General features: G+C 41.5%; 6 protein-coding genes and 1 non-coding gene across 9 annotated transcripts, besides 1 other annotated feature; 5 read left to right on the forward strand and 2 right to left on the reverse strand.

The window, feature by feature from the left end:
- The first annotated feature begins 739 nt into the window (after positions 1–739).
- On the forward strand, positions 740–812 carry tRNA:Met-CAT-1-3 (transfer RNA:Methionine-CAT 1-3). Its single transcript has one exon. It is a non-coding gene; the product is annotated as a tRNA-Met (tRNA).
- A 4,022-nt stretch (positions 813–4,834) lies between these two features.
- Positions 4,835–7,446, reverse strand: l(3)72Dn (lethal (3) 72Dn). 2 transcript variants are annotated; one of them, NM_140589.3, is made up of 3 exons: positions 7,200–7,446; positions 5,296–7,129; positions 4,835–5,067 (listed from the first exon to the last, which is right to left on the reverse strand). In NM_140589.3, exons 1-3 carry the CDS (start codon positions 7,334–7,336, stop codon positions 4,948–4,950), a joined length of 2,091 nt encoding a protein of 696 aa, NP_648846.2. In that variant the 5' UTR covers positions 7,337–7,446; the 3' UTR covers positions 4,835–4,947. The 2 variants fall into 2 exon arrangements, with proteins under 2 accessions (NP_648846.2, NP_001261930.1); NM_001275001.1 differs by having other exon boundaries at positions 5,287–7,129.
- A 362-nt stretch (positions 7,447–7,808) lies between these two features.
- Positions 7,809–9,848, forward strand: Tmx3 (Thioredoxin-related transmembrane protein 3). The gene is made up of 4 exons (NM_140590.4): positions 7,809–8,049; positions 8,114–8,352; positions 8,410–9,033; positions 9,091–9,848. The coding sequence occupies exons 1-4, from the start codon at positions 8,010–8,012 to the stop codon at positions 9,478–9,480; spliced, it is 1,293 nt and encodes a 430-aa protein (NP_648847.3). The 5' UTR covers positions 7,809–8,009; the 3' UTR covers positions 9,481–9,848.
- On the reverse strand, positions 9,790–10,747 carry PDCD-5 (Programmed Cell Death 5). Its single transcript, NM_140591.4, has 3 exons — positions 10,549–10,747; positions 10,183–10,297; positions 9,790–10,125 (listed from the first exon to the last, which is right to left on the reverse strand). The coding sequence occupies exons 1-3, from the start codon at positions 10,609–10,611 to the stop codon at positions 9,902–9,904; spliced, it is 402 nt and encodes a 133-aa protein (NP_648848.1). The 5' UTR covers positions 10,612–10,747; the 3' UTR covers positions 9,790–9,901.
- A 45-nt stretch (positions 10,748–10,792) lies between these two features.
- On the forward strand, positions 10,793–11,486 carry MED10 (Mediator complex subunit 10). Of its 2 annotated transcripts, none has more exons than NM_001275002.1 (2): positions 10,793–11,032; positions 11,089–11,486. In NM_001275002.1, the coding sequence occupies exons 1-2, from the start codon at positions 10,911–10,913 to the stop codon at positions 11,366–11,368; spliced, it is 402 nt and encodes a 133-aa protein (NP_001261931.1). In that variant the 5' UTR covers positions 10,793–10,910; the 3' UTR covers positions 11,369–11,486. The 2 variants fall into 2 exon arrangements, with proteins under 2 accessions (NP_001261931.1, NP_648849.3); NM_140592.4 differs by having other exon boundaries at positions 11,089–11,445.
- Positions 11,487–11,835: 349 nt separating this feature from the next.
- Positions 11,836–12,874, forward strand: Hsc20 (Heat shock protein cognate 20). The gene is made up of 3 exons (NM_001104146.3): positions 11,836–12,126; positions 12,179–12,291; positions 12,352–12,874. The coding sequence occupies exons 1-3, from the start codon at positions 11,905–11,907 to the stop codon at positions 12,737–12,739; spliced, it is 723 nt and encodes a 240-aa protein (NP_001097616.1). The 5' UTR covers positions 11,836–11,904; the 3' UTR covers positions 12,740–12,874.
- l(3)72Dp (lethal (3) 72Dp) lies at positions 12,849–15,708 on the forward strand. Its single transcript, NM_168655.3, has 4 exons — positions 12,849–13,697; positions 13,921–13,971; positions 14,032–14,261; positions 14,322–15,708. The coding sequence occupies exons 1-4, from the start codon at positions 13,486–13,488 to the stop codon at positions 14,948–14,950; spliced, it is 1,122 nt and encodes a 373-aa protein (NP_730119.1). The 5' UTR covers positions 12,849–13,485; the 3' UTR covers positions 14,951–15,708.
- Positions 15,709–16,107: 399 nt separating this feature from the next.
- Positions 16,108–16,172: part of a mobile genetic element that runs on past the window's edge.

Raw genomic sequence — 16,172 nt, forward strand, 5'->3', positions numbered from 1 at the left:
ATTTATAATATACTGTTATTTGTAAAACCAAGTCTGTTTATAAGTTTCTATGAGATATATAGGTACCATTTAATAAATGAAAGACACGGAAAAGTTAGAAAAAAAAGTGAAACTATTAAATATTAAGATTAAGATATAAACTTTCTCGCAACTTTTTTTTTAAATTTTTAAAACAGTTTTGGTGTATTTCAAAACTGCAAAGATTTTGACGAAAATTTGAAAAAACTTCTATTTTGAATTGAATAAATTCGCGAATGTTGGTAAAATTTTTTGTAAGTGCACTGTGCTAGAAAGTAAGCACATTGCCCTGACATCAACAACAATGTTTCCAATGCTAATGTTGTCCAATCTACCAGGCCGGCGTCCATCAGCCACGCCCCCTCCGCACCTCGCCCCACCGCCTTCCTGGGCGGTTGCTGTTGGCTTAATTAAATTGTGGTTGCAACTTGCGAAGCGGAGCGCGTACACAAAAATTACACCCAACAACAACAGCAACAGCAACAACGACAACAGGGCGCCTGCCACTTTATGATTGCAATTGTTGTTCTAGCTGCGGTGGCTGCGGTTCGTTTGCAACAGGCAGCTGTTTTGCATAAAGCACCCTGTGCCTAATCTACAATCGATACGTGATCTGGAGCTCAGATGCAGGGAGGCTACTTTACTTAACTCTCAAAACTTGATCCTCGTTCGAAAATCCAAGTACCTTATAATGCATACTTAGAAACTCCGATCATCAATTGCCTCGGTGGCGCAGTTGGCAGCGCGTAAGTCTCATAATCTTAAGGTCGTGAGTTCGAGCCTCACCCGGGGCATGTACATTTTTTGTATTAGAAAACAAAAATATATAATTGAACGGACTTTAATTTAAATTTAATACGCATCATCGGACGTTCGCTTGTTATTAAATCTTCAAATGAAACTTTTAGATGACTTTAGATGACAGCGAAAATTTGTTTTTTGTCAAAACGAGGACATGTTCATATGGAGTATAATTCTGTTATTTTAGTATTCACCTGAAAAGTCATTCTCATTATTATTTAGAGGGCAGCATGGGGTCTGCTTACTTACACAACTATTATGTTTTCCCCTCATTAAATCTGCAAACCGCAGAAATACCACATTTATAAAAACCGCAATGAGGGCAACGGGCAAAAACTTGGCTAACATCATTATGAAGATTATGACGTTAGTCACATTATGCATAAATCTGAAAACAAAACCAACAACAACAACAACACGATAGCAAAAACAACAACAACCAGCACAGTAACAGCAATTAAGTTAACTAGCAAAAATAACAGTGTTGAAGAGCGCAGAGAAAAGTTGGAGTCACTCGATTTAGCAGGGAAGTTAACTGAAATTCATGGGGGAACACTTTAAGACTTAAGCCAAATCCAGCGGGAAATGAAATGCAATTTCCAAGGACTCTCAGACACGAAGGAAAATCGAGGGAAAGCTCAACTCGGCTCTCTCTCTCTCTCTCTCTTCATTTGCCGCCCCAAAAAGTATGCAATGAAAATCGAAGCAAACGGAGTGAAATGCTCGTAAATTGTAGTTGGCTGACAAGTTGACTCCTGGCTGGATTCTCCAGGAGGAATGGCGCCGCCAGCTGGGCGATGGGTGTTGGGTGGTGGATGGGCGCCAGGATGTGCCAGGATGACATTGCACTCGACTCGACTCGACTCTGCGACGAGTGCAATGAAACTGGAAAACTTACTCCAGACGAGCCAGGAAGCGTCAGGCATATCAAATTGTTGGTGTTTGTGCGGGCGAACGGAGCTCCAACTAAGCTCTACACTACTCCTTGCTTGCTCCTTATTTGCTCCTTGCGAACTCCCCGTTCAATGTATCTCCCTTTATTGTGCATTTGTCCTTTGGCAGCGCAGCGAAGGACAAAATTCAATGAACGTTTTCCTGTCTTCGCTGATGCACTACAAGAATATACTTCCGGCATTTAAAGAAATCGAATAGTTTCATGTTGCACTAAATTCAATTTATACGAAATGCATATCCGTTTGTATTAACAAAAGAATATATATATACAATTAAAATATCAAACTATTGCATAAATTATTTAATTATTAATCACTTTACAGAAATATCTAAAAGCTTATAAGTTTCATCATTTGAATTCCCATGACTCTTAAAATTTATTTGTTATTTGGATTTTAATAACTTTAAAATACAGATAGATATTTTCTCAAGTGCTTTGAGTGTCAATGAATGAAAATCATGACCGAAAATAGACGGAAAGAATGAAATAAAATCGCTTGATACCCCCAATTCGGTCATAAAAAGGATTTTTATGAACCCGCCGCCACTTCAGTTTGCCAGAGGTCCCAGCTGACCTTTCAGCGGTGGTCATCACCTGCACAGCTGCACTTTCATTAATATTGTGTTTTTGTTGCGGCTTCCCAAAGAGTTTTCTTTCAGACCAATTAAGTGCTGGCTTTCCTTCATTGCTTTTCCCTCATTGTTGTTGGCGAGCATAAAATTCAATCAAGTTTTGTGTTGAGCCAAAAGTTACGATGCCTCAGACGAGAGCGCAGTTACCCCTTGAGCACCCATCACCACCCATCGCCCCCCTCCGAGTGGCAGACAGACAGGACACGTTTGTCCTTACATTGTCCTCTGGTCGGTCGGTTGCCGTTGCATCCCATGGATCCCTGTCTAGACTTGAGTTGGTTGCCCCCAAACCACTGCCATGACAACCGCATGCGATTTATGCTGATGCGAGCATTTACCCCCATCCAGCTCATCCCAGCCCCCAATTAGCACCCCCTGCACTTTCCACGCGTTAATTTTATTAAATGCAAATTAAGCTTTATCCCATTTCATTCATTAGCGGCTGTAATTTAGCCCGCAAGAGTCCTTGTTTATTAGCACCTCGAATACGAGGGGGATTCACACGGACTTAGCAGGGTTACAATCGGATATAGCATGTTTGATCATTTTAAAACGACCGCTTAAAATAAGCCAGTTAAATGTGTCATTTTGGCTTATTGATTTTAGCTATTATGATGTTTTAAATATTAAGTTTCCAAAACAAGATGAAAGTATATACAAGCCCTTTTGTAAGAATGGTTTTCGAAATTTAATCTTTGAACTCAACTATCTCATACAAACAGTAGTTTGATTCTTTTTAGAGCGTTTTTGTTCGAAATTTAATATCCTTTATTTCGGTTTGCAATACACAACCACTTTGCATCCCTGAATATGCGGTGGTTGCGAAGTGCAGTTGAGGTGCAAATTCCCATGGGAAGATTGCTGCTTTGTGGCTGCGTTCCTTGGCTAATTTGCAAACCAATTAAATGTCAATTTGAGGCATTGTTCCTTGTCCTCCCTTCCCCCGTCACACACACCTTACCTACCATGTCCTTTGCCCCATGTGGAAAAAGTTTTTTTTTGCGCCACCGCCAAAGTTTCGCCCATTGCCTGTCTAGACTTCTTTGGCAGACTCTCACGACTTCTTCCTTCGACTGCAGTCCGACTTTTCCCCGTAGTTTGCATTGCGTAGTTTGCATAACTTTTCACCCAAAACTCCAAACTCCATTTCGCCCAGCGCCTTTCAACGGCTAAGTGAGTTTTAATGCCGACAAAAGCGCCCGAGGGCGGAGCTCTGTGGTTGGGGTTGCCAGCCAAATTGGCATACGTTGCGTATGCGTTATGTGTGCATTTATAGTTTGTATGCTTAGTTTGAATACTTCACTCGATTCACTCATTATTCATGTCTGTTCGCCACTTGGTTTGCTATGCAAAAACTGTCGCCCCACGAAAATACAACGCCCCCACAACCGCAGCCAACCAGCCAGCCGGTCCGGCCGTCCATCGGTTATGGTCAGATCCGGCAAAAGTTACGGAATCAAGGGGAAGTCGGAAAGGGGTTTCCATTCTGGTCGAAAAATTGTATGCAAAAGGAAAAAATAATGGCCAAAAATTGCACATTGCAATGCACATAACAAGATGGAAAACGACTGACAAGGCCAAACCGAATTTTGAATACCTTAAAATCAAATTTGAACACAATATTTGAGGAACCTAATAACTTATAATATGTAAATGGTTATATCCCTTTCAGTATGTGCGATATGCATGCAATTGGAGGAAAGTCCTGCAGCCTTGGCTTATAAAGTTAGTTTATAAGCGAAGCGATTTCTAAATTAGTTTTGTTTAATACTTTCCATCCATTTTAATTCCGGCGATGCAGCAAGCCGTCTGATACGAATCACCACCCCGAGCTGCGATTGTAAAGTTTTAATCACCTTTTTGATCCCAAAGTGGTCATGACCCAGCCCAAGTCCAGGCCTCTGCTGGCATTCGAATATGGCTGCGGGATACTCGGACTTTTTTGCCGAGAATCAGAAACAGAACGCCCACCCAAACCATTCGGCCACAATGGTGGAAATGGTGGAGCGGCGGGGTAGCGGACCCAGCCGGCCAATGAGTTTTTGAGCTAAAAGTTGAATTGTGCATCGACGTCCCCCCAGGACTCCACCAAAAGACCCCCTCGACCGCCGCTTGCCGCCACTGTGTGCGTGTGTTTTCGACTGTCTGTGTGGTATGCACTTGTCTAGACATTGGCTAGACAGTGTAAAACCAAAAAATAACAGCAACAACAATTACAGTAAATGCCGGCGACACAAAACGAAGCGAAATGTTGCACAATCCACGTAGAAGCGCCTGCAAGAAATCACAGGAATGGGAATGGGAACGAGAGACATTGTAGTCGTCGACGAGACGGCCGGAGACAAATTTTTGGCAATACATTTGACAAATTTCCGTGCGAATGCAGAGTGCGAGCCGCACAAGCCTGCGAAAAATCCACTCCACCATTGTTTTATACTTTTGATTTTATTTGGTAACTAAGTGGAAACTACTGGGTAAGCCAAAGTGATGCTGGAGCTTCGCCACTCCACTCCACTTCAACTTCATCCTGCGGCGCTCCATTTACGAGGCACCGAACTTCTTCCGCTGGTACGGCGGCGGCAGCGGAGCCAACAGATTGTTTGTCGAAATGCTGACGTTGACAAGTTCGTTAGGGCTCAGGCGAGACACGTGCACCAGGTGCTGCAAGGAAAAAAATTGAGGTGTGAAAGTGTTTGCAAGTAATAAGGGGCGGGTTTGGGATTTGTGGCAGCTATAGAAAGGACGGAAAACGTTAAAGTGGGTAGTCGGTAAGCCTAAAAGGAGATTTTAATCCTCTCATTCTTATTTCATGGATGAATTAAGATTACCTTGTGAGCCAAAGTGTTACAAAATGAAAGTCTTGTGCGTAAACAGACCTACCAATCTTACCTGTCGTGACAGAGTCGTCTTGAGGCTCAGGCCTTTTGAGCCGCCATCAACTGAAGAGCGGTTTCCATTTGATAACTTTTTAGACTTGCTGTTGCTCACAAGCTCTTTGGGATCCAGATGCTGATCCCTCTCCAACACATACAAATTGCCCTCGGTGTGAACAATAAATATATTACGATTTTGTGGATCCAGGCTGATTCCATTGATGCAATGGCGCCTGGTCTCGGGTATCAGGTACTCATTAGTTTCACAGGTGAATATCCGATTGACCAAATCGTACTCCACCAGCTGGCCATTGGCGTAGGCGACCACCACGCGTGGGTAATCCTCGTGCATGGATAGGGCGGTGGTACCTGCTCGGTGTCTTGGTAGGTTCAGCAGGTGCTTGTATTGTTTTCCATGTAGTTTCCAAACTGATATTATGTGGTCTGAGCTCGCAGCCACAATGTATTCGCCATGCGAAGAGATAACCACGTGGCTAATCGTATTCTTACACTTCTCACTCAAATCGATGGTATATTTGAATGTAACCAGATCTTCCTCTAAAGTAAACCAACTTAGATGATTGTTCTGCGGGTTGAGCAGCACTAGATCTCCCTGCTTTGTGAAAATTATATGACTGGCTGGTTGAAGTTCCTCGGGAAGATCGTCTACCAGACGCTCCACCTGCAGGGGATCACTTTTCAAACGACTGATTCGGAGTTCCTTTAAGGTAGAGTAGCAAATCCAGTTTGCATCTGATGAAATGGCAGCAGACTGTATAAAGTTGTGCTCTTTGACATTTAGTTGGAGAAGTTTCTGGGGTGGCAGCTCCAGAAGTTGTTCCTCCGTGTGGCCGACGGGCAGTGCCCAGGGTTTCTTCTTGTCCTCGCCTTGCGGGGCCACAGAACCCAAGCGCCACAGGTGCACGCTGTTGGGATATCGCAAAAGCAAAAGCTTTTTACTGATTGCCATGGAAGCTACGGAACCTTTCAGAAAGGGAGCATGCTGCGACAAATGTGCCTGCATTCGTTCACTGGACGTAATGGTCAATATGCCATCCCTGCCTCCCGAATAAATTTGATCGTCGATAACCAACAGGGATTTCACATAGTGTTTGTGGGCATCGCGCTGTAGGAATTTAATCCAACGCTCGCTGGTGGACTCTTCCCGCTTTATCTTGGTTTTGCTGAAAATCCGGATGAGCGGCGGCTGCATTCCACTGCAAACTAATCGATCCTCCTTATTATTCACAGCCAGGGCAAATACGTTTTTATCCAGAACTCGTGTGGAATCTATCTGTGTCGCGTTATCCGCATCCCAAACGGTAACAAATCCCGCTGAATCACCGGCAATAATCGTATTATCGGATAGCACCTGCAGGGACCAAACTATTACGTTCTTTTCGGATAGGGTCATCGTGTGCAGAGTGGTTCCCTTGAGGACGTTCCAAATGCGAACAAATCCCTCAGTGCCGGTCACCAGTTTAGTTCCAGTCTTATCAAACTTGATGCAGAGAACGCGACCTTTTTGCTTGTTAAATAGGGATTTATAGGTGATTTCGTCATTCTCAATACTCAGGATGTTGATGTGCCCTTCCTCTGAGCCAATGGCAATATCCGTTTCCGCGGGATTCACATCGATACTCCAGAGAGCATTGCCAGTGGGCGAGTGCTCATATCGTTGTTTTAGCTTAATCACATCCCACTCGATCAGTTTACCACTTAAATCCACGGAAAATAAGCGGTTTCCCGCCCAGGCTATAGATTCCACATGAGAATCGGTGGGCAGGTGGATTACACGATCCAAATACGGGGCGTGCTCCAGGTTCCATAGCTCAATGACGGGTGTTGCACTGCAAAGAGTGTACTTATTAGTTTACTGCACAGTAATTATTAGGTTTTTTTTAATTTTCAATAATTTACCGACTCAGAGCGAGGCACTTGCTCGATTTACTATACGCCAAGCTGACAATTTCACGCGGCTTTATAGTGTAGAAGCGCACATTATGCACCTGATGCTTGCCCCTTTGCTGGGGTTCCTTCTTCGCATTATTCGTCATTTTATTTAGTTAATACAATTATTTAGTTAAGAAGAAATAAGGAACAACAACTGAAACAAAATTCCTCTGGAGATGCACGTGTGTGCCTAAGAGTTGCCAGATAGTCTATTTTGTGAGGTAAACAAAGCTGAAGAGTTGCCATCTGACTAAAAATATACCAGATTAACCCTTAGGCAGCCGCTCTATGGCCGCTCAAAAACTTATTTTCAAAATTAAAAATTCTTTTATAAATGTAATTATTAACTATGTCATTATTAAAGATAAATTCTTAGAGATGCATATAAAAAAATTTAATTAGTTTTTATTTCGAATTCATTTTAGTTTTAAGGTTATAGTAGAATGAAAATCTTGAGTTCAATAATCTTTTAAAAACATAATCCAAACAACTACAAAATTAATAAATAAACTTGTTCAATTTACGCATTGGACTAAAGAGTATCTCCTTAAGTATTTTGGATATTTTCCACATCTGGTCAGTCTAAAGGGGGTGGTTTTTGCAAATGTTTTCTTTTGTTGTTGCTGTGGTCCGAAGGAAAATAATTTGGAACTGAAAATTAAACCAATCAACTAATTAAATTAAGTAAAGAAGCTATTAAAATAACGGAAAGCATGATATAGCAAATAAGGGGCACGTAAATTACACTTGGAAGTACAAATTAAACCTGCTGCAAGGATGTCGCCAAATTCTATGTGGATTTTCGGCCTCATAAGTGGTAAATAAATTACGAACAATAGAAAAAATCCAAGCTGATGCTAAATGATTTACAAAACCAACAGCTCTGCTTCTGACTCTGGGTTCGACGGGGCTATCCTCGAAGGTTTTGGAGCTCAGTGACCGGTTCATCGATGTGCGACACGAGGGCCAATGGTTGGTCATGTTCTATGCCCCGTGGTGCGGCTACTGCAAGAAAACGGAGCCCATTTTTGCTCTGGTGGCTCAGGCTTTGCATGCCACCAACGTTCGAGTGGGTCGCCTAGATTGTACCAAGTATCCGGCGGCGGCGAAGGAGTTCAAGGTGAGAATATACCATATTTGGTCCAAGTTCCTTATAAGCATCCCCAAATTCTTACAGGTTCGTGGCTATCCCACCATTATGTTCATCAAGGGCAACATGGAGTTCACCTACAACGGAGACCGCGGTCGCGATGAGCTGGTGGATTATGCCTTAAGGATGTCTGGGCCTCCAGTTCAGCTGGTCACGCGAACGGAGAGTGTGGACATGCTAAAGGGATCCCATACGATATTTTTCATTTTCGTAGGCCAACAGGAGGGCGTGGTGTGGGATACATACTATGCTGCAGCTGAAGGTTACCAAGAGCATGGATTTTTCTATGCCACCAGCGAGGATATCGCTGCCCAACACTTTGACTTTGAGAAACTGCCAGCGGTGATTGTCTACAAAGAAGAGCAGCACCACTTCTATCCGCATGGGCATTTGGCGCACGAAATGGACCCCAATGAAGTGAACGAAACCGTTTTCCAATGGGTGAACGTGGAGAGGTTCACACTCTTCCCAAAGGTCACTCGGTTCAACATCCACCAGCTGCTCAAGACAAACAAGTACTTGGTTTTGGCTGTGGTACAGGAGGATAAGCTCAATCAGATAGCCACGCATGAGCTGGAGTTTCGGGACATGGTGGAGGGCGTGATAAGAAAGCATAGGGCGCGATATCATGACAAATTCCAATTTGGATGGGTAAGTGATTCTATCATAGTTTTATCGATTTGGAGCTAATCAATATTTCCATTTCAGATTGGCGAGCCATCAATAGCACATTCCATTATCTTGGATCAACTGCCCACGCCTCACTTGATAGCGATTAATTCGAGCACCCAACACCACTTCATACCCGAAGATGATCCAATGCAAATGACTCCACAGGCACTGCACCTTTTCCTAGAATCCATCCGCAACGAAAGTGCCATTGCCTATGGAGGAGATACGTACTTTGTACGTTTGAATCGGGCACTGTTCGAAGTGCGAAGAGCATTAAGGGATATGTGGCTGGGAAATCCCGTGCTGACCACTGTCATCTTCGGCCTGCCATTGGGATTCTTATCGCTCATCATGTACTCTATTTTCTGCGGCGATTGCTTGGTCACAGAAGAAGATCCCGATGAAGATCACGAGAAGAAGGAGTAAAGGGATAACTTAAAAATGAATCTAGTGAAAGCTTTTGATTGCGAGTGAATGTTAGAGAAAGTAAATAAGATGATCTCATAGTGCATTTCCGAGCAAGATCATAAAAAGCTAGGAACATACAAGAATATGAAATGATAAATCCCTATAAGAAGTCGTAGAAGACCCCACCCCTCCTCTAGACCACTTTTCTACCGCATATAAATGTAAGCCAAATCTAGTCCTATGTCAGTGTATGTCATTGCCGCTTGGCACGAACTTCCAATACGCTTTAAGATTCGCCATCTGACACAAAGAAGTCCATACGTATTTGGGCATCTAGTTTTGTTTCTCGTTTTAAGTTAGTAAAAGTAATAAACATGATTTAGCGGATGTGAGGAGCGGGCATAACTTAAATTAGATGTTGGGCGGAATTTCGGACGAATCAGCAGCCGTAATCCTCGTCGTCGTCGCTATCGATGGCCGCCCGCCGCCGATCGTATTTCACGGAGGACTTGCTCTGCGGCATCTGAGCATTGACGCTTTCGAGGATGCTGACGAACTGGGCGTCATCAAGTTTTCCACGCACCTGACCCATCTGGGCCATGCGGATGACCATGTTCTCGAACATTTGCGCCTTCTCCGGCTTGCTGACTTTGAGGGTATTAACTAAATGATATTTTATAAGTTATTAGCTAGAGATATTCAAGGTCTAGATCCACATACGTCGTGCCCTGGCCTGCTGGTCCAGAACTTGGGATAATATCGAGTGCTTCATTTCCTCCTGGGCGCGCATCTGCTCCTGCTGGGCTTGTTGCTTTTCCGCATCATTGCCGCCGCCCTAAAAATAGGAAAAAAGGAGTTAAGGTCATTGAAGGATTGCCCTTTAAAGAAACAGGTGTCCCAGTCGAGAAGGATGACTCATAGGGAAGGTGTCTATAAGAACTAACAAAGCATACCATTGCTAATGTATTCTTAACATTTTTATTATATTTTATATAGTCTAATTTGCTTTCATTCCAAGTTATGACTATTTTTGGAATTCTCTAGAGGAATCTAGCCGGTTTGGAGCCACTCAAATATTTCACTTACGAATTGCGACTGCATTTGGGACATGCGCTGCGCGCGTAAGGCATCCAAATCACTATCCGACATTCTGGGTTCTTATTCTCAGTATATTTATGGCAGTAAATTAAGTAATTATTGCTTTTTTTGCTTCTATAAAAATAAATCACGCTCTTTGTAGCAAAAAAAGTGTGCGATTGAACAGTGTGACCTTGCTATTCCTTGCTTATTCGTAAATCCGAATGCTCAAAATTGCGTTTGAGTAGCCCTGGTCATTCGGTGTTTTCTAGAAGAAGAAGAGTTGCGAAGAAAAATAAAATATTTGCCAAGGAAAACAAACATATTAACGAAATACCCACAAAATAAGGAACGAATTTGAATCGTTAAAAATGTCTGCACCGCTAGAGAACCTTGAGACCCAGCTAGAGATGTTCATCGAGAATGTTCGTCAGATCCGCATAATCGTAAGCGATTTTCAGCCACAGGGTCAAAATGTACTCAACCAGAAAATGTAAGAAAATGCTAAAATTTATTTGATCAAATGTCTATAAATATGTGCACCATTAGTAACAGCTTGGTGACCGGCCTACAAGAGATCGACAAGCTGCGCTCCCAGGTGCAGGACGTCTATGTGCCATTTGAAGTGTTTTTTGACTACATCGACCAAGACAAGAATCCTCAGCTGTACACCAAGGATTGCGTGGAGAAGGCACTGGCCAAGAACGAGGAGGTCAAGGGCAAGATCGAGGGCCTGAAGAAGTTCAAAACGAATCTGCTGCTGGAGCTGTATAAAACATTTCCCAATGAGATGAACAACTACCGCGCTTATCGCAAGGACTCCATGTAAGGACGTGCTCGAAGGACACGCGACCTGAACTTTAGATTGTAAGCCACATGTTGGAATAAATTTATACTTCTGTACATAAAACTCTGTGTTTCACTATCCATTAAGACTATATGTTGGTATACTTTCCTGCTCTTTGTCTGATATTTTCTTATGTATATATATAAAATGTTACTTATTAAAGACATTAATTTGTATATTTTTACCTTCCTTTTCTTTTTGCTTATATTGAACCTCTATCCTATTTGAACTTTATTAAATTGAATTGTTTCTATGAATAAGTTATACTATATTTAATTACTTAATTTCAATTAACAATTTTTAAGGTCTTACATTTTAAATAGACCAATGACTATTTAAACGTCATAAATGTCAATATTTAATAGTTAAATGAAATAGTTTAAAAAGTTTTAAGCTCGATAGTCGCAAAGCAGTAGCGTTGCCACCTTAGTTTCATATCAGCTGTTTTTTGTTATTATCAGCTTGTGTAATTAAAGGCTTCGATTGTGTATATCATTCAGTTAAATTTATTGTAGAAAATGAGTAGAGTTATTAATGGCTTTAAAAGTGCTGTAAAAGCTACAAATTATACACCGCTTGTTAGAAATGCAGCACAATTTAATCAATTCCAGTTGCCAGAAATACGGAAATTTTCAGTTGAATCTTCGCCGGCTTGTTGGAATTGCCAAAAGAAATCGGAATTAAAGCAGAATATGATATGTTCGGACTGTGGACACTTGCAGGATGTTAACTCAGGAATAGTTAGTACTTATCTACATTTTATTTGGCTAATTTAACTTTTAGTTTCTGTAGAATTACTTTAAACTGCTCAGCTTTCCCATTCAATTTTCTTTGGAGTCCCAGAAGTTGACAAGAAGTTTTCGCCAGTTGCAGACCATTGTGCATCCCGATAAATATAGTAATAAGTGGGTATAGTCATAAGTGATAAAATCAGGAAGGCAACGATAAAATCCCCTTGTTTACAGAACCTCACGGGAGCAAACAAACTCCTCAGACTGGAGTTCCCTCATCAACAAGGCATATAAAACGCTTTCCACGCCCATAGATCGTGGTCAGTACCTTCTTCAACTGGAGGGCGAACAGATGCCGCAGGATAATAGCGCTCTTAACAAAGAGTTTCTCATGGCCATGATGGAGCGGAACGAGGAGGTGGAGGATGCGGAAGACACCCAAACGCTGGAGAATTTAAATATTCAGCTCATCAAGGAACTGGAGGAGATGGCCCGGAAGTTAAATGCCCTTTTCGATAGCAAAGATCTTTCGGGAGTCAAAGAAACCCTCGTAGAGATGAAGTACCTGCTGAGTATTCAGAACAGCATTAAACAGAAGCAACAAAGTTTGCTGGGCAGCTGAATTGGCATTAATCGACTTGGCAATCGGTTCTGATCGCACACACACACGTCCGCCTGTTGCTATCTATCAGCTGTTAAGTAAACAATAACACAGACTTCGTTTGTTTTATAATGTGAATAAAAATCGCGACTGAACAGTTATGATCGATGCAATTAGTTAATTATCCAATAGTGCCCGAATAAAACAGGTTTTTATCCAACTTTCGATGGAAGCCCCAGGAGTAATTCCCCTTCTCATTGAGCACCCTGTGCCACGGTCACAATACTTTGGAAAAAAAATATAATCAATTAATCGCAGTACTATCTGCTGGACTCAAGTCGCCAGGGGTACACCCCCCGAAGGCCCTAGAAATCACACATCGCAAACTCATGCCCACGCACACAGCCTGAGCCATTTGTATAGGTGAGGAAAATCGTCGCACCTTATATAAATTCAAATCGACTGTTGCCTCAGCGGACAGTTCCTATTAATTGGTCACCGAGGTTGGACTCACCTGTGCCCTTGCCAAGACTTCCCGTTGGGAAATACTTCTGGCAGCCGGAAAACTTGCGAATAATTAAAACAACAAGCTAAGAAAGAATTCCCTGAGAAAGCTAGCTTACCGACTTAGCGTGTTTTTAAAGAATTACCTGTGGAATAATCAATAGCTCATAACAAGGTACTTAGGAAACTGAAGATACCTCCAACCGAACCAAAGAAAAACGGATATTTCGGAAGATAAAATACTCGTTTTAAGATCTAACAAAATGCAGAAGTTCTCGATCAGCTTGCTGATCTTCATCGGAGCTCTGTTGGCCGCTTCAGAGGCTGGCATCTCATCGCCCATCATAGGGGTTCTCACACAGGAAGTTTACGTCGATGGTTTGATCTCGAGACATTTTGATAACAAGACCAGCTATATAGCCGCCTCGTATGTGAAGTATCTCGAAGGAGCTGGAGCCCGAGTAGTGCCGATTTGGTAAGTGAGCAGAAAGATTCAAAGATCTTATCGTGACCGGTAATTCTGCCACTGCTCGATAAGGTCGAATAGGGTAGGGTGGCATTAAGTATTCCGACACGTGTATTTATAGAACATAAATTCATTAGAGAGTAAATTTGATTTGGAGACCGAAATTTCGTTGTATTGATAAGATTGCCTGAAATCAATTAATAAACAATTTTCATACAAATACCTTTGACAGGATCGGTCGCAATCGCAGCTACTACGACGATCTCATGCGCAAGATAAATGGGTAAGTATAAATATACTTTCTAGGAAGTTCCCGCATCTAAATTTATTGCTACTTCAATAGAGTCTTGTTGCCCGGTGGAGCCACTTGGTTTAATCAGAGTAATGGGTATGCGGATGCGGGCGAACACCTCATCCACTTGGCCATTGAACTAAATGATCAGGGCGTCTTTATGCCGGTGTGGGGCACTTGTCTGGGCATGGAACTATTGGTTTACAAGCTGGCCAACGAAACGGAACACCGCATTAATTGCGAAGCGACCGGCATGGCCGTGCCTATGGAGTTTAAAGAAGGTATAGTTTGTTATATGAATTTATATATTCCGAATGCTGAATCTACATATTTTTATCTAGACTATAAGAAGAGCCGCCTGTTTGCATCCATCACCGATGATGTGGTGGACACCATGGTCAAAGAGAATGTGACCTATCACTGGCATCAGTTCTGCTATACGGAAAAAGACTTCGAGCGGGATCTACTAAACGAAACTTGGCGGGTTATGTCCCTAAATCATGACTGGAATGGCGTTGAGTTTATTTCCACCGTAGAGCACATAAAGTACCCCTTCTATGGAGTACAATTCCATCCGGAGAAACCGCTGTACGAGTTTACAAAGACAAGCATTCCCCATACCGCAGCTGCTGTGTTAAGTGGTCAATTCTTCGCCGATTTCTTTGTGAGTGAGGCGAGGGAGAGTAATCAGAGCTTTTCGAATGCCACGGAGCAGGCCAGGACGCTCATCTACAATTATAAGCCGGAGTATACTTCGATTCTGGGCTCCTCGTACATACAGCAATACCTATTTACCAATGTTGAAATGGAAATACCCGAAATTCCGGAGATCCCTGATGAGGGCGGCAATAACGATGGGGGTAGTAGTGGCGGCTACATTCCCATTGTTGTACCAGGCGGTGACGGTTCTACCACTATGCCTTTACTAAGTGGATTGCTCCTGACTCTGGTTCTCTTATCAATTAATTAATTGACTGCTTTGCTCACCAAAGTTGTGGCCAGGACTTTGAACTTTGCGTAGAGTTCACAAATATCACATCATTTACGCACACGATATTTTCGGGATTATTTCTTGATCGATTTTATAACTTAATCTTCAATAGATAGCTTGATAGCGTGATTTCTAATCAAAATACTTACTATTAGCGTAATATCAGAAGATATTGACCTTGTTGTCGTGGGTAAAATTGGTAATTTTTGTTTTTTGGATATGGTTGGCATGAGGAGATTATATGCCAAGAGATTACCTCGACTATCAGATACTAATTACTCAGTATATTACCTAATTGCTCATAGCTATTTAATTAAAAAAATGTAGATGGATAATTTTAAGCAAAACAAAATTCTATCTTTAAGCGTTAAATATTCTTGCCAAATCAAGAGACTAATATAATAGTTTATGTTTACTGGTGAACATATTTATATCCCTTACTCGTATGGTAAGATTGTAAGATTGTAAGATTGATTGGTATACTAGATTCTGCGACATTATACATGTTAAGATATTTTAAGAAGCATTTTAATAATAAAAACAATATCATATCAATAACACCGACTAAAATTCAACGGAATTAAAACATAGTCAAATTTTAATTAGATATTAAAAGAAAGCCATCTCTCTTTGCAATGCTATTGTAAAGTATATAAAGTATGTATATTTTCCTTTTTTATATATAAGTGAATAGTTTAGCATAATAAGTGATAATTAAGAAAATAAAACTTACATACATAAAAACGAAGTGCATCCATATGTTAATATCATCTGCATATACGAATGAATCAAATGAGCATATAAGAAGTCTCCTTGTATGGCCACCCTTTAATCTTTTTGTAGCATGAGCTGGGAGTTTTATGTCACAAGGGAATTTTTTTTAGTTTTACCTAAAACTTCCCACTGACCCCTGATATTCTAGACCAGGAAAAGCATCTGGATCAGCATAATCATTAAACTCTTAAGCTAACGTTGGCGTTTTTCTACTTTGTTGCGGACGGGCAAGGAAAGATCCATTGGTCAAGTGATTCCGATCAAAAATGTATATAGTTAATAGGGTCGGAAACGCTTTTTTTTATAGCTTTGAAGTGTATTAAGTATATCATCTATTTATTATACATATAATATATAATTCATTTTTTTTTTTGGTTTTTAAACGAAATTATTTAATTTACAATAATTGACTAGCGTACTATTACCC

This window comes from Drosophila melanogaster, chromosome 3L, assembly GCF_000001215.4.
Source record: "Drosophila melanogaster chromosome 3L".
Lineage (NCBI taxonomy): Eukaryota > Metazoa > Arthropoda > Insecta > Diptera > Drosophilidae > Drosophila > Drosophila melanogaster.